Source organism: Notamacropus eugenii, chromosome 3 (genome assembly GCF_028372415.1).
Source record: "Notamacropus eugenii isolate mMacEug1 chromosome 3, mMacEug1.pri_v2, whole genome shotgun sequence".
NCBI classification, from domain to species: Eukaryota; Metazoa; Chordata; class Mammalia; order Diprotodontia; family Macropodidae; genus Notamacropus; species Notamacropus eugenii.
The window spans coordinates 115,909,940-115,931,868 of record NC_092874.1 but is presented as its reverse complement, the minus strand read 5'-3'; the positions used below and the strand labels follow the sequence as shown (position 1 = coordinate 115,931,868).

Here is a 21,929-nt window from a genome sequence, read left to right as displayed (position 1 = left end):
TCAGACCATTTCTGGAGTATTGTGTCTAGTTTCAAGGGCCATGTTTGAAGGACATTAATGAACTAGTGTCCAGAGAAGGGCAGTTAGAATGGCAAATGGCCTCGGGCTCATGCCACATGAGAATCAGTTGAAGGTATTGATAATGTTTAGCTCTGAGAAAAGAAAACTCAGGATTATATGATAGCTCATTTAAGTATTTGAATGATTGTCATGTGCAAGAGGGATTAGACTTACTTTGCAGGGTCCCAGAGGATGGAACTTCCTTATATTTGGCTGCATGTTACTTTCCTATCTCTCAATCGGATGGACACTCCTAGAGTTCAGGAACTGTCATTGTTTTTTATCTTTGTTTCTCAACATCTAATATAGTGTCTTCTACACTGTTAGTGTTTGTTGACAGAATGAAAGAGCATTCATTAAGTACTTATTATGTACCAAGGTCTAAGCCCATGATACATCCAAATACATCCAAGCAATATAGTCCCTGCCCTCAAAAAGTTTATATTCTAAATGGAAGAAGATACTACATAAAGAGGAACAGGAGAAAAAATAGTTTTAAATGGGCAGGAAGTGGTATGATGGCTCATTTCCAGGCAAGAAAAGTCCAAAGTTCTGAGTCACAGGGGCAAGTCCAAGTTTTAGGGGAGGAGGATCAGGAGGATGGTCAGAGTGTAAGGGAAATGCCTTGGAAATGGTCCAGGAAGAGATGGAGTGGTCTGGTTTCAGGCAGCAGGAGCTGAAAGCTCAAAGTCAGAGCTCCAGTGGGTAAGGAAGAAGGATGGACAGAATAAAGGGGCAGGGTTTGGAAGTGACTAGAAAGTGTTGAATTCACCTTTATTGTAATAACTATATGGCTAATTCAAGAATAGGATAGTTTATTATTGTGTAGTACAGAGAACAAATGCAAAAAAAATTAAGCAAAAGAAAGATAAAAATTAATATAGTCAAAGAAGACTGCACAAGAGATAGGACTAGAACTTGGAAGGGTATTGAATGGTTGATAGCTATGGATAAACAGAGGAGAGGGTAAAGACAGGAAGGAAAGAAGGATGGATAGATTTATTAAATGCTTATTATGTGCCAACTACTGTGTTGAGCTCTAGAGATACAAATAGAAAAGTAAGACAGTCCTTGCTTTCAAGGACTCTTAATGGGGATTAACATGCATTGAAGGTTACAGCTATAAATCACATGGACAAGTCCCATAATCCTTAGGGAGCAGTGGCAGAACAGTTAACAATGCCTCTTCCACTTATAAAAGCATATTATCAACAGTGCCAAGAACTTGAGTGCCAAGAACTTTCTGTGATTTCAATAGATGTGGCTGTAGCACCCGTGGGAGTAGTTGCCAGGTAACATCTCCCTAATAGTTGCTTCCCAGGATGTTGTCTGAAGGCTTTGGGCTGGAAGCATTGCTATTCAAAAAGCTCTTGAGTTCAGTGAGCTGGACTATTCCTGTTAGGGTCCAAGTGGAAATAGTGGTCAAGGTAGTGGTAGTGGGTCCTCTCACCTGGTATAAGCTGCCTTCTATATCTCCCTCAGTGCCCCAGTGCTTGCCAGGCTGGTATGCATGTCCTGTATATAGAAGTTAGTTGGCATTTTGTGGGGAGGACTAGCCCCTTCTTCATAGAAAATGTTTCCTTGAATGATGGCTATGAATATGGGACTAGATGCAGGACTGATAGTCTGTGAAAGTATTATCACTCCCAGGGCTCCTGCCTTTTGGTGGCAATTGGTCAATAGTTGTTGCTTATAGTAATAGAAAAGGCAGACTACTCCACAGTGATGTCTCCCCTCAGCAATGGTTTTGGTTGCTGAACTGGAAGCTTCTCTGTTGGTTTGAGAGACACTGTTATTCTCAAGGCTTATGGGCTCAAGGTCCTGGACTACCTCCATCAGGGTCAGAGGGGACGTAGTGGTCAAGATTATGGTATGGCACATGCTTTCTCCCCTGACTTGCTGCTTTATCCAGGCTGGCTTCTCTCCTCTGTGAGACATAGTAATTAAGAAAATAAAGAATCTCAGAACTGGAAGAGACTGTGAGTTAGTTCCCTGTTACTGGAGGGATTTAAACAAAGGCTGAATGGCCAGATGATGTTATAAAGGATGTTATAAAAAGAATTCATGCTCCAGGTGAGGATTGTTCAAGATGACCCCTGAAGTCCCTTCTAGAATTCTGAGATTCCATAACTTTATTCCCCCCTCCCTCAGACTCAAGCAGAAATTTTCTTGGCAACATTCTCAATGAGAAGTCTTCTAGCTTTCACCTGAAGACTTCAAGGATGTGGAAATCATTACCTAATCAAGCATCACGTTTCCCTTTTGGACAGTTCTGATTGTTAGAAAGTTTCTTCCAACTTAATAGTGAATCAAAACCTCCCTCCTAGTAATTTCTTCCCATTGCTGTATTATCTGGACTATAGTAGAACAGTTCTAATCCCTCTTCCATATGAAAATCTTATAAATACTTGGAAGCCACTATCCTAGTTTTAGTTTTCTCCAGGCTAGCTATCCCTAGTTCCTTTATTTAATCTTTGCATGGCATGGTTTCAAGCCCCCTAACCATCCTTGTAACACTTTTCTTTTTTTGTAAATAAGTTTCTTTTTTATTTTTAAGATTCTTTTCCTTTTAAAATTTGAATTCCAAATTCTCACCCTCTCTCCCACTTCTCCCCCACCCACTAAGAAGGCAAGAAAAATGATATCAATTATACATGTGAAATCATGGAAAACATTTCCATATTAGCCATATCACAGAAAAGGCCACAAAAGTGAGGAGATTATCATTTAATCTGCATTCAGAATTCATCAGTTGTCTTTCTGGCTGTGGATAGCATTTTTTCCTCATGAGTGCTTTGGAATGGCCTTAGATCATTGTATTGATCAGAGTAGTCAAGTCTTTCACAATTGATCATCATCACAACATTGCTGTTAATCTAGTTCTTTTTACTTGACTTTGCATCAGTTCATATGGGTCTTGCTATTTTTTTTTCTGAAACTACCCTTCTCATTATTTCTTACAGCACAGTAGTACTCCATTGCAAGCATATAGCCCCTTTCTAAGCAGTTCTAAGAGTTCTGAAAATATGGAACTCAGAGCTGAACATCTTCTCTAATATTCAGGAGGAAAGACTACAGCAGGAGAATAACTTCATTCATTCTGCATAATGTGCTTGCATTAAGGCAGTATAAATTCAAATTCAAATTAGTTTTTTAGGTTGCCATTTCACACTACTGACTCTTATCAAACTTGCATTCAACCCCTTAATTTCTTTATTTTGTGCATTAGGATTTTTATGTTGGATTGCCTCAAAGCAGGGCACACCTGTGTCCATTCAGTCACTTTTGTGAGAATATGTCTAGACTGCCATATGCATTCCCCAAAGAATATTCTGATTTGTAGCAGTTAAACTACTTCTCCCTGTTGAAAAGAACCTGACAGTGAATCCCTGCATAAAGAAAAAGTGATTTGCTTAAGTGCCAAATTGCTTGATCACTTGACTAAGTCCTTTAATGAAGAGATTTTGAATGTGTATAAACACCAAGGAGGGAAAGGAAATATATAAGGTGATGACAGTAGGTTACAGAGACCCCCAAAACGGAAAGTTATCTCTCCTTCTTTCTAGATCAAATTGCATATAGCCCATGCAAGCAAATTTGTGTCTATCTTATTCTTAAGACCTCTAACTAAAGTAATGACATGATCTCTTCTAGTTACTATTTCTGTCCTTGACTTTTTCCCCCTGTTAAAAAGTTTTTCATGACATCTAACTTCAAGGGATAATAGAGACCAAGGCTAAGTCTATACTATTCTAAATGTTATTTAGGGATCCAGTAGAATATTGTTCTTTGCAAGGATCTGCCCGATGTTTCCCAAACTAATAGATGAGGGAAACTACAATGATGTAGTCAACCTACTTTTAAGCAAAACTTCTAGTATCTCATGCTATTCTTGTAGAAAAGATGGAGAGATGTGGAAAAGGCAAAAACATTACTATATGTATGCAAGAGTAGTTGGATCACTTGAGTCAAAGAGCAATCAGTAATGGTGTGAGGTCAACATAGAAGAAAGTCTCGGTGATCTGTCTCTTTATTATTTTATATTTTTGTCAATGTCTTGGATAAAACCATAGATGGCAAGTTCATGAAATTGGTAGATGTCCCTAAGCTACAAAGTATATCTAATACAGTCGATAATAGAATACAAAAAAGATCTTGGCAGATGGAACATTGGCCTGAATCTAATAAGATAAAAAACAGTTGGAATGAATGTAAGGTCTTATCAACTTCTACCAGTATAATATAGGGGAAGCATGATTAGACAGCAGGCTGTCTGAAAAAAAAATCTTTAATGGACTGCAGATCCAGTAGGAGTTAGCATTGTGATGTAGTAGCCTAATACTGATACCATCTTGGAATGACATTGTTACTAGGAGAGAGGGGTTAATCTGATAGATTGTACCTCTGTGCTCTGCCCTTTTCAGATCTCATCTATAGCACTTTGTTCAATTCTGGGTCAGTTTAAGAAGGCCATTGATAAGTACTCAGAAGAAATCATTCAGGATAGTGAAGGACACTGAGACTATGTTATATGAAGAATATTTGAAGAAATTGAAGATGTTTAGCATGGAGAAGAAAAGATATAGGGAGAACACAATAGATGTCTTCAAGTATTTATAGGACTACCAAGTAGATGAGAGACTGGATTTGTTCTGCTTAATCCTACAGGACAAAACCAGGAGCAGTATGTGGAAGTCATAAGGAGACAAATTCAGGCTTGTTATTGGGGGAGAGGAGGAGGCGTTCTCAAAATCACAGTGTAAAAAGTACATTGTACTCAAAATCAGACTCTGAAGGCTTCTGAGAATCTCCTTTGTTAGCTCCCATCCTAAATTCATCACTTGGATTAAATAAATGTATCTCTTTTGCCAATAAATCTATTTCATTTGAAGGAGAAAAATGTTCATGAAGTTTCCCCTTGCCGATCAATCAACAAGTATTTTAAACACTTACTGTATGCCAGGCACTATGCTAAGTACTCGGAATAAAAGGAAAATAAAAATAAAGTTACTGTCCTCAGGGAGCTCACATTCTAAAGGAAGAGAAAACATGCTAATATGATATACCCAGTATAACTGGGAGGTAATCTGGGAAGGTGGCACTTGCTTTGGTAGTGAGATGGCAAGACCTTTTGCAAAAGGAAGGATTTAAGTTGTCTTGAAGCCTGGGAATTGAGGGGGCATAAGGGTAAAGGGAAATCTTTTTAGGCATAAAGAACAGCGACTACAAAGGTACAGAATCAGGAGAGGGAGCTTCATGCACAAGAAAAGCAAGAAAGCCAGTGTTGCTGTATCTTCATGTGAAAGGAAACAGAAGATAAGAACAGTGAAAAGATAGGATGAAACAGATTTGGAAAAGACTTAAAAACCAAAAGGAGCATTTTAGAGTAGATCCTATAAGGAATAGGGATCCACTGGAATTCATGAAGTTGAGGGGTGACATGGTCAGATCTATGCTTTATGATGATCATTTTGGCAGCTGAGTGGAGGATAGATTGGAGAGATCTGAGACAGGGAGACTAACCAGAAAGCTTGCACAGTATCCTAGGCCTGAAGTAATGAAGCTGACTTCAGAGTGGTGGCTGTGCTCGAGGAGAGAAGGTGATGTATGTGATAGAAAAGAAACAACAAATCTCAGTAACATTGAACATGTGAAATAAGTGCAAGAGAGGAGGTGATGGTGGCACTGATGCCGGCAAGCCTGGGTGACTAGAAAGATGGTGGTGCCCTTGATAATAATAAGAAACTTGGGAAGAGAGAAGAGGGTGTAGGGGAAAAGATAATTAGTTTTGTTTTGGACATATTGAGTTTGAGATATCACAGAATATTAAGTTTAAAATGTCCAGGAGGCAGTTGCTGAAGAAAAAAGTCTTGTCTATAATATGGAAATAATTTCTTTGCAGCCTTTGATATCTTCAGTTGTACATAGTAGGTGCATAATGAATATTTGCTCAGTTGTTGAATTCAATTGTTTAATCAGTGGCAAATTAGTACTTCCTAAGTAAACAAATATCAAGTATGCCATTGGTATTATTAGCAAGATTTGGGGCCATAGAAAGTACTTATTCTGATAGAAATGTCCAGTGGAAAGCCAATCATTATAATTAAGATGAAACTGAACACTAAATGTAATTTTAAAGGTACACTTTAGTGAGAGGAGATATAAATAGGTAAGCCAGGGAACATATAAAAGGATATGGAACCTTTTAACTTTGGATCGTAAGTTTAACTGTCTTAAAGATAACGTCATCAAAAACTATTTCTACACAACAGCTAATGGCACGTAGGAAAGTGGTGAGTCGATGATGATAGGCCTTATAATATATAGATGAGAAAATGTCCCTATGTGATACTAGTAGTGGAAAGAGAGAAGTCGAGGACTTCCATCTCAGTCCCAATATTGTCTTAAGAGTTATTCCCTACCTTATGGATTATTGTGATCACTCTCTATTTAATATTTTTCTTTAAAGAGGCCAGTAGGACTTACAGATGCTATTTTATTCATTGTTAGTGCCCTTGGCATCTGCTTTCTAGAAATTGATGCCCAAGATGACCCTTTGTGTAAGTTGAAACCAATCTAAGATTTTTTCGTGAGAAAGAGGAAGAGAATAATTTTCACCAAAGCAGAAGTAAGGAATGGAAATCAGGTATGCTTTTTTCAATATTATAAATTTGATTAAAACGTATGATTTTCCCCCTTGTGCTTAGGAGCATTGCACAGTCAGAGGAGAAGCTAGTAATCAGTGCATCCTGGGCAAAAGATGATGACATCAGCAGACTTTTAAAATCTCTGCCAAACTGGACTAATATGGCTCAACCTAAACAGCTGAGACCCAAGAGAGAAGAGGAAGAAGATTTTATAAGGTAAAGGATCTTTGTTTCTAAAAAAAATTAATGAACAAAATTCATTTTTTTTTATCTAAATGACTGAGAATTTTATGTTGTCTATGTGGAATTATTTAGTTATACCAGTAGAATTTTGAAATTAGCTAGTTACTGATTTTTTTCTGAAGAACCTACTCATTTTTATGTGGCCATCTTACCACATTTCAACATCCCCATCTCGGTATCATATTTGATCTGTATTAAATTGATAAGTGTTAACCATATATGTAAAATGTTTTGTTGTATTAAAATCAAAGTCAGGGACTTCCAGAAGGATGGTGGAATGAGTAGTCCTGTCCGTGCTGAATTCCTCTTCATCACCTTCAAACAACAAATGTACCAAATAAAGTGAAAAAACAACAACATAGGTAAAAGAAAAGAAATCCTTGCAGAAAAATTGGCCAAAAAATTAAAGAAATAAGTGAAAGAGACTTCCAAATATAATGAACACACTAAGTACAAGATATTAAGAAGAAATATGTAGAAGGAAAAATTAGTACTGCAGCAAAAATAAGATTTAAAACATCTGACATCTATCCAGATGAAAATAAAATCTCTTAATATATGGACAAACATGAGACTCAGCTGCTTAGAAGAAGAAGTAGTAGAATATCTTAATAAAGCAATGGACTTTCTAAGAGAGTGGCAGAGATGAAACACAAAAAAACAAGGTAGAACTCATCTCACAGCACTAAAGGAAAGATGACAAACACAGAAGGACACTTGAGAACAGAACAAAGCAAATGCCTTAAAGACAAAATTCTATAAGACAAGCTAAAAATGATTGGACTCTTAAAAAATAACATAATGAAACAAAAAGACTGAATACAGTTATATTAAAAAATGCCTGAAAGTTTCAGAAACTGTTGGGGGAAATACACATCAATAGACTCTATAGAGAAACAGTTAGAAGAACCCTATATAAATTCTCCTACAAATATAGACAACAGCTTCCAGAACTTTCATATCAAAGATAGGGAATCTTGGAAGCAGAAAGGAAGGAGCAATTCACACAACAAAAAAACCTAATTTTGCATCATGCAAGCATCTTTTGAAGAGAAATGAAAGAGAAGGCTGGAGTACAATGTTCCATGAAGAACATGTCGTATAGTCCAACCCCATTATTTTAAAGGTAACAGAACTGAAATCCAGAGAGGGTAAGATGCCCAGTGTTATACAGGTTATAAAGGGGACTTTGAACCTTTGTCCTTTGACTGTAAATTTTCTACTCTTCTCTTGCACCAAAGAGCAAATGAAATTAACCTACATCCCAAAATTGTGTAACATACCTCATTTTATTGCACTTAGCAAATATTGCAATTTTACAAATTGAAGGTTCTTGGCAACTCTGCACTGAGCAAGTCTAGTGATGCTGCTTTTGCTACAGCATATGCTTACATCATGTCTCTGTGTCACATTTTGGTAATTTTCACAATATTTCAAACTTTTTCATCATTGTTACATCTGATACGGTGGTCTGTGATCAGTAATCTTTATTACAATTGTTTTGGGGTGTCATGCACTGCACCCATATAAGACAACAAACTTCATGATAAATATTATGTGTGTTCTGATTGCTCAGCTAACCAACCATTTCCCCATCTCTCTCCCTTTCCTTGGTCCTCCCTATTCCCAGAGACACAACAATATTGAAATTAGACCAATTAAATAACCTTACAGTGACCTGTAAGTGTTGAAGTGAAAGGAAAAGTCAATTGAAAGCAACAAACTTCATTTGAGAAATTGCCATAGCCACCCCAAACTTTAGCAACCACCTCCTTGATCAGTTGGTAGCCATCAACATGGAGGCAAGACCCTCCACCAGCAAAAAGATTGCCTTGCTGAAGACTGAGATGATAGCAATTTTTAGCAAAAAGAGTATTTTTTAATTATGGTACATATAGTGTGTTTTTAGCCATAATACTGTTTTTAGAATAAGACTTAATCAACTACAGTATAGTGTAAACATAACTTTTATAGGCACTGAGAAACAAAAAAATGATGACTTGCTTTATTGCAATATTCACTTTATAGCTGTGGTGTTGAACTGAACCTTCAGTATCTCCAAGGTATGCCTGTATATCATGCAAAACTGAGCATTCTGCCTTCGTGAGAAAATATAGATCATCAGTGTGATCACAGACTTTTCTCTATTTTCCTTGGTGGGAGGTCAAGGGAGTGAGGCAGAGCTAGGAAGGACTTTGACATACACAAATGCCAAATGACAAAAACCTAACAGATAAGCAAGATAATATAGAAAGAAATTAGTAATTTATAGCCCAACTACTAGGAAAGAAATTCTATATTTGACAGAAACTACTGAGAAAACTGAAAAACAATTTGATGCTTAATGGGTTAGACTGACATTTTATTCCACATACCATAATAAGATTCAAATAGTTAAAATGATAAATGTAAAAAGTCAAAATGTTTAAAAGTTAGAAAGGAATAGAAAGTTTAATCTCTCATAACTCTGAATAAGAGAAGAATTCATAAGTGACTGGCACAGAAAACATTGTAAAAGACAAAAGAGAAAAATTTAAATAATAGAGAAAATTTCAAAACTTTTGTACAGACTAAATTAATTAAGATTAAAAGATATGATTGATTAAATGTCTGACGTTCAAAATCTATAAGAAATTAACACAAATCTATAACATTAAAAATCATTCCCCCGTAAACGTGGACTTAGGCTATGAACAGTTTTCAAAAGTACAGATTATGGCCAACAATCTCAAAATTTGATCAAAGCATCTGAAACTCAGAGAAATCCAAATTAAAACAATTCTCATATGGCATATCAGTCCCATCAAATTGGCAAATATAGAAAAAGACAGAAAAATTCAGTGTTGGAAGGGCTGTGGAAAAACTGGCACACTAACCCACAGTGAATAGATCTGTGAATTGGTTTAACTATTCCAGAAAGAGTTGAATTATGTAAGAAAATATACTAAGTGGCTCATTCCTTTTAACACAGCAATCCCCAGTATTAGATTTATATGTGAATAAGGGAAGTGACAACAAGAAAAGCCTCAGGTACGTGAATATCTATAGCAACACTCTTTTTAATAATAAAAAGCCTGAAACAGGCTGTGTTCCCAACCACTGGGAAGCAAGTTCCTTAACAAGTCATGGTGTATAAATCATGTGTCATAATGAATGATTGTATGAAGAATGCCAATAAACATGGTGAAGCTTGGATGAAACCAGTAAAGGCCAAGAGAAGCAGAACCAAAGGAACAGCATACAGCCCAATTACAATTGTATAAATGAAGAAAACATTAGAAGTCATGTTAACTTAAGTTCAGTGTAATGGACAATGTTTGTTCCAAATTGCTAGGTTAAAGCACAAATCTGTCCTTTCTGTTATGATATGGTAAACTAAGTGGCAAGCTAAAAAAGTGGAAATTTATATGTACTATCACAATTATTCAGGAGCTATTCACAATTATTTAGAAGCTATTGCTTAGCTAAACATGGGAGGGGAGGAAGGCCCTGCACCACAGACGGTCCTATGGGTTGGGGTTGATTGGACTTTACTCCCCCCCAAAAAATCATTTTTTTAAAAAAAAGTAGTGTACAGTTACCTCACGCACAGATGTGAAGTTCAGTCACTTTCTTTTGCCCATTCATATGAACTCATAAAGTCAAATATTTGATGAACTTCAATAATTGCAAGTATTTTGTTATGACTCATCATAAGACAAAAAAACTTGATTCTAATAGTCTATTTGCAAAGTAAATTGAATTCATGTGGATTATTTGTTAGTTTTCTTAATACCCTGATATAACTTTTCCTATAATTTGCCATGAAATCTTCATTCTTTCTTTTTTCTTCCATATTGATCAGATTGACCCAAAGAAGTCTGACTATAATGGTGACTGTCAACTGCCCTTATTCTAGGGTGAAAGCAAAATATTTTGTAAAATTTTTATTTGAATACCTTTTCACATATTGAACCAAATTGTGCACTCATAAACCTTCTAAACCCTTCATAGTCCTCCACATTCCACTTCATTTATGGAGTTTTCTGTAGAAAATAGAGTACTTTAAAGATGGGAGAAATTTGCACGTAAGTGGCAGAGTATACACCTACATATATACCCACATTAGAAAAAAAAATTGACTAACCCTTAAAGGCAGTCACCAAACCATAGGGTTTGACCCTTTCACACTTTTCACATTCATAAATATTCAAATAAATCTGTGATCTCCATTTGGGGTTTTCTTTAAATAATGTAGGTCAAAGGTATCAAATTCATATAAGCTGCTGCAGGCCACATGAGCCCCCAACATTCCTGAATGCTCCAACCAGATTAAAATGTAATTGGGAAATGTTTAACAAAGGAAAAAATGTAATAAAACATAATTTTAACCCGTAGTTTTTTAAGTCAACATATAGCATGCAGGGATCCATTTCTATTTGAGTCTAACTCTACTAACATTGGTCACAACTCATCAGTGCCTACCTGTGTGATTCCCCAAATTCACCATAAGGGTGAGCCCATCAAAGGTCCTGAACACCTTCTTTGTTCTTCCCTGACATCATAAGGAAACCAGTGAAATACTCTGGCTGTTCACCTGCCATCCCTGACTCTGCCTCCTGACCAAGCTGTGTTTCCTTCTCATCATACAGTGGTCGATGATATCCTTGATTCTTGCTCTTTTGGGGAGTTTACTGTTAGTTGTATGTTTCACCCCACTCACACCAATCATGCCCTCACTGCCCTCTGTATCACCCTACTCTGTAGTTCTTCATATCCCATATCTCGCTACCATTTAACAACCATAGTCAAATGTTAGTATGAAGAAGATTGTGAAATAAAAGGGCTTTGCAATTTGCAATTTCCCCAAAGCAATGAAGCCTCCTCTTATCTACTGAACTCCAGGTCCTCATCATCCGTATGTACTGTCTGTTTCCAAAGGTAAGTACTGTGGAATGTCCATTCAGATGCATGTGGAAATCTGGGCAGTAGACATTCTTTGTTCACAGCTTTTCATATTATCAGTTTTTTAGGTAAGACTAGACATTGATTTTTCCTTGGGTAGTTGCAATGTTTGCCTCACCCTGTCTCTTTAAGTGCACATATTTAACCATGTCTAGAACTGTAATGATTATGGTAGAAAACAACTTCTGATGTCTACAACACATTTTTATTAAGTTTTCTGGTTAGGTCAAATGAATGTGTTTCTTCCCACTTTTCCACATGCCATTATTATGTAATATTGTATTGCATTTTGTAATTAACAGGGACTTTCCTGCTGAAATGGGCTGCTCTGGGAAGTAGTTTGCTCCCTCTTTGGAGGTTTTCTGACAAAGGTTAGATAGTCTCATGTAGGATTTATTACAGAGGGGATTTTTGTTCAAGTGTAGGCTCCCAGGGTCATAGAGTTAGGACTCTAGGAGGGACTGGAGAAGCTGTCTAGTCTAGTCCTCACATCTTAAGGTGAGGAAATAAAAGTACAGAGAGGTTGAGTGACTTGCCCAGGGATACATAGCCCAAGTTTGAGACAGGATTTTTCACCAGGTCTTTCTGACTCCAAGTTCAGCATCCTACTCCATGCTGCTAGATGGCCTCCAAGGTTTCTAATTCTGAGATTCTGTGTTTTGTTAATTCTCACAGTCCTTTAGAGATGAAAGTTGAGATTTCTAGTCTTTTTTCAAATTGAAGAACTCTACAGTACTCCACAAGGTCATGGAAGGGCCAGATTAGAATTCAAGGCCATGCTTTTCTAGATTTTCCTTTAGCCAGCTGAGTCATACTATTTCCTAGTCTTACCTTAAATTCTAATAAATCTGTAATGTTTATTTTAAGAAAATGGCAAGGGAAGAGAGTGACCTGTAGGTCTGTTCTGTTTTGTGTGGGATTGATTTTGTCATCTTAACCTGTCACACACTCCATCGTGATTAAAATTTGAAAGCCAAGGTAAGTACTAGAAGACTTTTCATTAATATTTCAGTGTTATGGGGTTGACAACGACCTTTGATTAAGCACATTATAGGGCCATGGAACTTGGCATGAGCCAAGAGTAGCGAGAAGTCAGGCTTCACTTCCTGTAATTAATTTTTAAAACTCTTATAGCTTCTTGGCATTTGTATGAATATGGAGAACAGTACTATTTCCATTGAATAAAGGTTAGAGTGCTTCCATTACTAAGACGAAGCCCTTTTTTCTTCTTGTTTTTAGCTTTGAAAATATATGATTTCCAGACTAAATTTTGAATAGAAGGAAAAATATGTTTCAACAAGGGTTTTAGTGATGTGAGAAACTGTGTGTCACAGTGGATAGAGAGATGATCTCAAAACCAGTAAGGCCTGGGGTCTGAATCTGACCTCAGACCTCTGACATAGACTGGCTTGGTGAGCCTGAACATGTCTTTCACACTCCTAAATTTTGAACTCAAATAAAAAGCAGAACCTTTCATCCATATGTAAAGATTCCTGTAGGCTGCATGTTGACTTCCATATTAAAATGCAATATTATCTACGTTTTATTGTATTTTTATTCATTTTGTTAAACATTTCCCAATCACATTTTAATCTGGAGGGGCTCCACACGCAGGAGTGTTGTGAGTTTCAGTGCAGCTGCTGGCTGAGTGTTTGATAATGCTGGTTCTAAAAATCATATTGCAGAGAAGGTAGCAAGATAGGTAGGTAGACGAGATAAGGTTTAGCTGTTAAGGCCATGGTGAACAATTTAGAAGGATACAGAAACATTGCTAAGGAGGCCTCAGGGCGGTTTTGTGTATCCATCTTCAGTTCTGTTGAGTGCCTTGGCCAATGTGGAAGAGATGATACAGGCTTGATGGTCCTGATCTATGGCTACAGTACCGTGGTAAAAGAGGACAAATGACAGCTGTTCCTGAAAGATGTAATCCCATCTCAGAAGCCAAATCTAAGGTCAAGGGAGTGATTCTAAATGCCTCTGCTTACTACGGGGAAAATAGCTAAAGAAAAATAAGGCAGCAGCTCATTCTTTACTTCTAGAATCTTAATTCTTCAAATCTTTATTAAATGCCCATTATGGGCATGGCACAATGGTGGTGTGAGAGATGCAAGGATTAAAAAAATGTCTCTGGCCTCAAAAAGTTTGTGTTTTAATGAGGGAGGGGGAGTGTACGTATATGAATAAACATGATACAGAGTAGAGTGTATTAGGGAAAAAGAAAAACTAGACAGAGTAGTATGGAAAATTTGAGGAGGTAGAGATCATACTGATGTGGGGGATAGGATTAGGGAATTTTTCAAGCTTTTATTCCATAAAAATTCTCCCAGATTCTAAGAAGGCAAATAAATGCATTGCTAATTAAATGTTTACTCATATTTTGTATAGCTAGCACATTGGTTTTAGGTCCTAGGTTTATAGGAATACAGATTTGAGCCACATGGGACCTTTAGAAATCATATAATCAAAGCCCCTTATTTTGCTGATCACAGATGGTGCTTAAGTGGTTTAAGGACTTGACTAATATCATACAGATAGGAAGCACCAGATATGTGACTAGAACCCATGGCCTCTGATTCTAAAGCTGCCACTTTTTCCATTAGTGGCACCATGTCACCAAATTTGTGACATAGTAGAATTGCACCATTAGGGAAGACACCACAGAGAGACAAAAATTATAATAGTAGTAGTAGTGGTGGTGGTGGTGGTGGTAGTAGTAGTAGTAGTAGCTGACGTTTATATTTCACTTTAACATTTGCAAAACACATTGCAAATGAAAGTGGAACATGTGAAAGGAGAAGGAGAAAAATTCACCCATTTCCATTCAGGGCATTCATCTGCCTAGATCATTGTGGGTAGTTATGGTTGGGCTTGGAAGAAGACTAGAAATGAAGCAGACTTCTCATTTCATAGCTATATTACTGCTGTCCAAGTTTTGAATTTGGTATATGAATGTACAAAAGCATAGGAATATATAAAACTCATTTGAGAACGATAGTTTCTTGAAATTCAGTGCCATACAAATAGGAAGGTGTCATTTCCAAGAACTTGCTGTCATTAGAACTCCCTTTTGGAATACATTATTAGGTCAAGGAAAGGCTGTCAATTGTCCCTCTTTGGTTCCATTTTCCTACTAATTACCATGGATTCATTATTAGCCTACTAGTAATTAAAGGGAATACCTAATGTTGAAAGGGGAACATAGCACTGAGTGATTTTAAAACTATTGCCCAGGACCCATCAGAGGCCACATTCTCAATAGCTTTCTAGGATTTATGTGGACACTGGGCTATGTTCATTCTTGGCTAAACTAAAATGACTTCACTGTGTGAAGGTAATCTTAATTTATCACAAATGCTTCCATTAGTCATCTTGTTTCCTTTCTATTACTTCTGGAAATGTTCGCATCAGGGAGCAAGATGGGTGGTTATATTTTTTCTTCAAAATGTTTCACAGATAGTGATAAATTTCAACATTTCCAGAGTATGAGTCTATTAAAACACATTTGTTTTCCTATGGTCTGTGTATTTACCCTATATATTAAACACATGGGTTTCTTGTGTTACTAACAGTTCACCCACTGTGTAGATACCATAGAGTTTTAGTTTTTAAACTGAAAAAAAAAAAATCAGACCTTTCTCAGGTAAAAGGAAAGAACAGGTAATGTAGTGAATTTTCCTCTGTTAAGGCCACTGACCTTCATGTTATTCTTGCCTCCTTTACCTTGATAAGAGTCTCTCAGTCAGCCAATATTCCCTTGAACCAAATGTCTGTGATATGTACTGAAGCTCAAAGAAAAGAAGAGATTAAAAGTGGAATGACTGCTTTTCTAATGAAAAACAAATGCTTAGTGTGAAGGAGCTAGGAATATTTTGCAGTGGCTAAGATGGGCTCAGTGGTAGAAAGCTTTCCAGGTGTTTTGTCAGTCACCCAGCTGATGAAGCATGCTGACTGTGCACAGAGTTTAGGTTGTTAACCCTCAAGCAAGACAAACCAGAAAATGCACGAAATATCTGTTTGGGGTATTTAAGTAAACAAATTTTTAGCAATGGAATCATAGATCTAGAAATTGAAGTGACCTTAGAGAGTCCAGTAGGGTCAGAACTGGTGTGAATATGGCTGCTATAACTCCAAGCTGTTTTCTTTCCATTATACTAGATACTTTCCCCAGTGTCTGCTCTTAGGCCATGTTCATTCCTAACCTTAGGCCTTCTCCACCCCATGCAGAGTTCATGTATGTTGAACCTGAGGTTTTTGTCTCTTTGTCCTTTTTCTTTCCCCCTCCCCCATCTACTTTCTTTTAACCACTTCATCCTATCTGTCCCTCTCCACCTCCAACCCTTTAAATTAGTTATTTGGTTCTGGACAGTTCAGCAACTTCAAGTTTTGTTTATGCATGGGAAGCTTTAGTACTACACCACAGTTAAGCAAACCTCTGTCAGTCAAGCAAGTTGTTCTGGAAAGGTAGAAGGGGGCAGAGAGTACACAGTTTGTTTTATAAAGGTTTCTGTTATCTGTGATTTGACAGATCTGTGTTATATCTTTCTTCCATTAATGCTGTTAGAGTTGATTGTTCAGCCAAGGCCAGGTTCATGGCTTGAAGTGATTTGTGGATGACTTGAAGTGGGTAGATCTGAATTACTGAGAAAGGACAAGAGGGAGAGGATTGATTCAAGTCATTGCAACTTTTTTTTAAGAGGATATGATCCTATATCTTAATATGATCTGATGAACAGAGCAGGAGGCCAGAAACAAGAAACTTGTCTTCTGCTTTAACTTTTACTATTGTCACCAAGTACATTGGACAGCTAGGTGGTATGGTAGCTAGAGCACTAGGCCTGGAGTCAGGAAGATATGAGTTCAAATCTGGCTTCAGACACTTAGTAGATGTATAACCCTGCTCAAATTACTTGATCCCTATTTGCCTCAGTTCCTCATCTGTAAATTGGAGGCAGATAAAGAAGGAAATGGCAAAAGACTGCATTATCTTTGCCAAGAAAGCACTATGAACAGAGTCCATGAGGTCACACAGAGTTGGACACAACTCCAAGACAACAACAACAACTAGGTAGATGACCATCTACCTTTGTTCTTAAATTTCTCTGTCTTCAAAATGTTATACAAATATTTGTCATTACTATACCTCGAAGCAATATACTGAGAGAATTAAATGAAGCAATTTTTATGTAGGAACTAAAGCTAAGTTCACTAAGAAGGGAAGTGATGGGATAGAAACTCAAAAATAGTAAAGACCAAGGTGTAAGATTAGAAACAAGGTCAATAACTGAAACTAGAGTCCAAGACAAAGTTGAGGAAGGTTACAACCAGTGATAATGTAATATAATAACTCAACTGTGCTTATAATCAGACAACAAAGTTAACCAAGCTAAATTAGGAGAGTTAGGCAGATGCTGGCACCAGGGCCAGAGCAAAGATCAACTAGAGTCGATGTCTAAATCTTAGTCACAGCCTAGATCAAGATTCAAATCAAAAAAGCTACATATAGTAGAAGACATAATACCAGGATAACACAGACAGGCAGGTGCTGAAACAGTTTTACAGTAGTCCGCTCACTCTTACAGACAGCACTGATTCAAGACCTGGACCACTAGGAAGGAGGGGCTAAATAAAGGCCTGCACCTAGTAACAGCACACCAAGCTTAAGTGATATCAGGTATCAGATTGAATAGGCTTGGTGGAGGATCTAAATTTAAAAAACCATAATAATCCTAAATCATTTTAATTAGGAAAACTTATAACCAAACCAAAGTCTTCTGATTCTAAATCTTATTCTCTTTCTACTATACGACTCAGAATCTGAAATGATAACAAAACATCCACTTGCAGAAATTCTGTGGGCAGTTGGACACAAAAGAATGAATTTAAGTATAGTTAGAGATGAAGTAATGGACCTTATGAAGTAGAAGGAATCGTGATTGAATATATTATATCATAAAGATATAGACAACAACAGTTTTAGCAAGTGGGTGAGAGTGGGAAGAGAAAACAAAAAATAAGTGACAAGTAAGGAGCTTGTGATCAGACAGGAAATCAGAGTAGTGAGATAAAAAGCTAAGATCATTATGAAAAAAAATCTTTTAAAAATCTTTTGAAAGTAATCAGTAGGTTAGGTACTGTCCCATGGTTTTTGAACTGTCTGGTGCCATGGTTTAAATAGAGATCAGTATTTGCTTATTACTACCCTGACAGCCCGGCAAAGCACAAATAGAACCTTCTTTGAAAGATAGAAGAATGAACAGTTGTGAAAGGCTACATGAGGGATAGATGAGAGCATCAAGAATCAATTAGCATCATTAAAGAGGCAGATGGAACCCTAATCTTTCTACACCCTTTATCAATCTGATTTGCCATTTCCTTGGTTTGTGATCTTGGACAAACCACCTTTCTTCATCTCCACTTTTCCATCTATATAATGAACTTTAATTACTCCAAATGTGGTAGAATTTAATACAGTCTTAGTGGTTTCAAGGATGTTCAATTTTAGTTAGCAGGCCTGCAGATAAATCATTAAAACTTTGTCAGACCGAACAAAGTGCCATTAACATATATTATCTTAGGGATCATGATGTTAGGATCCAAGTATGTTGGTTCCACTGTACCTGATAAAGAAATCATTCTGTTAAGATGGTTTTTACAAACATTTTCTATTTTTCTGGTCTGTAGCCCTGCTTCCATTTTCACACTTAAATGCTCTTGGAATGATTTGATGTGATTGAGTATTTTGCCAAGCTTTCTTTGGAGTGGATTTTTGTGGTTGTTCAGTGGCTTTACAGTAGTGTCTGACTCTGCAAACCCTGGGGGAGTTTTCTTGGCAAAGATACTGCCATTTCCTTCTTCAGCTCCTTTTACAGATGAGGAAACCAAGGCAAACAGGATGAAGTGATTTGCCCAGGGTCATACAGCTGGTAAGCATCAGAGGCTGGATTTGAACTCAGGTCTTCTTGACTTCAGGCTTGGCACTCTATCCACTGTGCCACCCAGCTGCCTCAAAGCAGATATTTCCTTCCACTATTTTTTTGCAGTCATATGAGATGATACTGCTTGTACTGGTCCATCATCATTCTTCATAATATTTTACAAATGAATTATATTGCAAATTAGTATTGCTTTTGGCAAGCCTCTCCATAAGGTACTTTCTGGGCTCTTTTGGTCTTGTTGTGTAAGTTAGTTTTCATTGGTTATACTGCTATAGAAAAATATGTTGTCATAAAAATGATAAATATGAGGCATATGAGAAATATGGAGAGATCTATACAATGTTATACAAAGTAAAATTAGATTCAGAACCATACTTTCTGCATGCTGTATTTGTCCATGCTCTCTGCAACTATATTAAGAAGGGAGGAAGAGAGTGAGGAAAGGAGGACAGGACCCCTGTTGGGATAGTATAACTTCGGGTAGGCCTAGGACACATAGAGCAAAAATATTTTCTTTTCTTAATGATTGCTTATTAAATTATTTGATTAAAGCTAAGGGCTTAGAATCAGATTTTGCTTTGTTTCATATGTATAATTATATGCTGCATAATGCAAAATTGAAGGGTCTGCATTTACACAAATTGGGTTCAAAATTGTAGACATGTCTTATTAATACCACTTTGGATCCTGCTGCCATCCAGTGTATCTACTGGGAACATCGGATTTTGGCTAGGTTTGGGGGAGGGGGAATTGTTTGTTCATGTAGGTTTTCTCCTAGATCATCAGAGTATGACATGTGTCTCTGGATAGCCTGGCTAAATAAGGAAAAGCTCATTTCCAACATGCTGGCTACTTGGTGCTGAATTCTTTGACCATGGAAATTATGAAACAAAAGAAAGATCCAAAATGGTCCCCATTCTTTTGCAAAATGACTGCCTTCTACTTCTACAGTGATGATGGCAGGAAGCAGGGCAGAGGCTGCTAAGAATCACACATTTTTTAGGCTGTCTATAAATATTAATTTTGCTATTGGTATCCTAATGTGAAATCCTTATGCAGTGACCAGTGTTGACCAAGAGAAACTGAATTGTTCTTGTTTTTCTCCCTATAAACAAAACCAAAAGATGAAAAGAAGTAGCAGCTAAATTGATAGATAAAAGGTAAGCTGTTCTTGATGAAACACATAAAGGAGTTGTCAGAGCTGATTTTATTATGTGTCCAAAGACAACATGAAACATTTCATGACACATTTAGTCATCTCTTAGTGCAGTGCCCATGATAAGCATCTACAAATGTCATCTTTGTGAAGGATGAAGATGTTAAGAAATTTCTTGAAGAACTTGATAAGATCCTCAGCATTAAATCAAGACCTAGGATGTATCAACAGTGAGAATTTTTTTGTCCTCTGATTATTTATATCAAGCAAATTCTAGAACAAGGAGACACATTATCTTCAGTGGTGTTTACCATTACCTTGGAAGGAGGTCCAACAGAAAGTCAGAGTCAAAGAGGGATTCTTTAAAGATCATGTGTCAAACTCAAATAGAAAAGAGGGCCACTAAATCATACGTAAGAATCCCCATAGATTACACACTGACATAGAAAAACATATTAACGTTATGCTCTATTATATTTTTATCTGTATTGTTAAATATTTCACAATTACATTTTAATCTGGTTCTGGCACCACTTGAGAGCCTGCAGGCCACATGTTGGGCACCTCTGCTATAGAAGACAAGGTACTTTAGGTGCCCCTGTTTTAGACTGACATTGTATTGGTTGTGTGAAGCCACAGAACACTGCAGATTGAGATCCATGATCTGAGTGAGATCCATGAGGGTAAAAGACTTTGACCTAACAATCCACATAGGAAAAGCCAAGTGGATCAAGAGTTCCAAATGCATTTAGATGAACCTGAGCGTTAAGAAATCTTCACTTGACTCTCTGCCATCCCTGCAAAATATCATCCCATACCTTTCCCTCTTTCCACAGCAAAATTTGTAGAAAAGGACGTCAGTACATTTTGCTTCGATTTCTTCTCTCATTTCTCAACATTTAGCGACCTGAATTCTGATCTTATCATTCAACTGAAAGTGTTTTTCGTCCAGTTCTGTCCGATGATCTCTTAATAACCAAATCCAATGGCTTTTTCTTAATTGTTATCCGTGATCCCTCTGAAGCATGTAACACTGTTACTGACCCTTTTCTCATAGATACTCTTTCCTCAGTGGGTTTTCTGACACCATTCTCTTGATTCTCTTCCTACCTATCTAAAAACTCTGTCGCAATTTCCTTTGCTAAATCATTGTCCTATTGTTGTTCAGTCATTTTGGTCATGTCTGATTCTTCCTGACCCCATTTTGGGTTTGTTTGTTTGTTTTTGGTTTTTGCAAGGCAGTCGAGATTAGGTGATTTGCCCAGGGTCACATAGCTAGCAAGTGTCAAGTGTCTGAGGACAGATTTGAACTCACTGACTCCAGGGCTGATGTTCTATTAGTGCTCTATCTACTGCTCCACCTAACTGCTCCATGGGGTTTTCCTAGCAAAGATACTGGAGTGGTTTGCCATTTTCTTTTCCAGCTCAGTTTACAGATGAGAAAACTGAGGCAAACAGGGTTAAGTGACTTGCCCAGGGTCACACAGCTAGGAGGTGTCTGAGGCTGCATTTGAATCCAGGAGGATGAGTCTTCCTGATTCCAAGCCTAGTGTTCTAAACACTGTTCCACCTAGAGCCATTTTTCCATATTTCTAAATTTTACTTGTGAATGTTCCACAGGGCTTTGTCCTTGGGCCTTTTTTTTTTTTATATTCCATCTCAATAATCTCATTTGGTTCCCTTCAGCTACCTAAACTCATCATCTCTCTGAAAATGACAGCTAAATCTATCCATCCAACCTACCTTCTCTCCCCTGTTCCCACATCATCAACCACCTAGTGGATATTATCAACCAGATTTCCTGCAGGCATCTCAGGCTCAAAGCAGAGCCCAAAACAAAGCTCATGATCTTTTCTTTAAACCCCACCCCCTTTGCTCATTTTCCCTTTCTCTGCCAAGGTCAACATCATCCTTCCAGTACCACATGTGCACAACTTTGGAATC

General features: G+C 37.3%; 1 protein-coding gene across 4 annotated transcripts in view; it reads left to right on the top strand.

The window, feature by feature from the left end:
* Positions 1-21,929, top strand: part of EXOC4 (exocyst complex component 4) — a 945,346-nt gene that overhangs the window by 773,432 nt on the left and 149,985 nt on the right. For all 4 annotated transcript variants that reach the window (XM_072650117.1, XM_072650119.1, XM_072650120.1 and 1 more), the window contains one exon: positions 6,768-6,923. In XM_072650117.1, the coding sequence (XP_072506218.1) occupies positions 6,768-6,923 (156 nt within the window). The remainder of the gene's footprint in view (positions 1-6,767; positions 6,924-21,929) is intronic.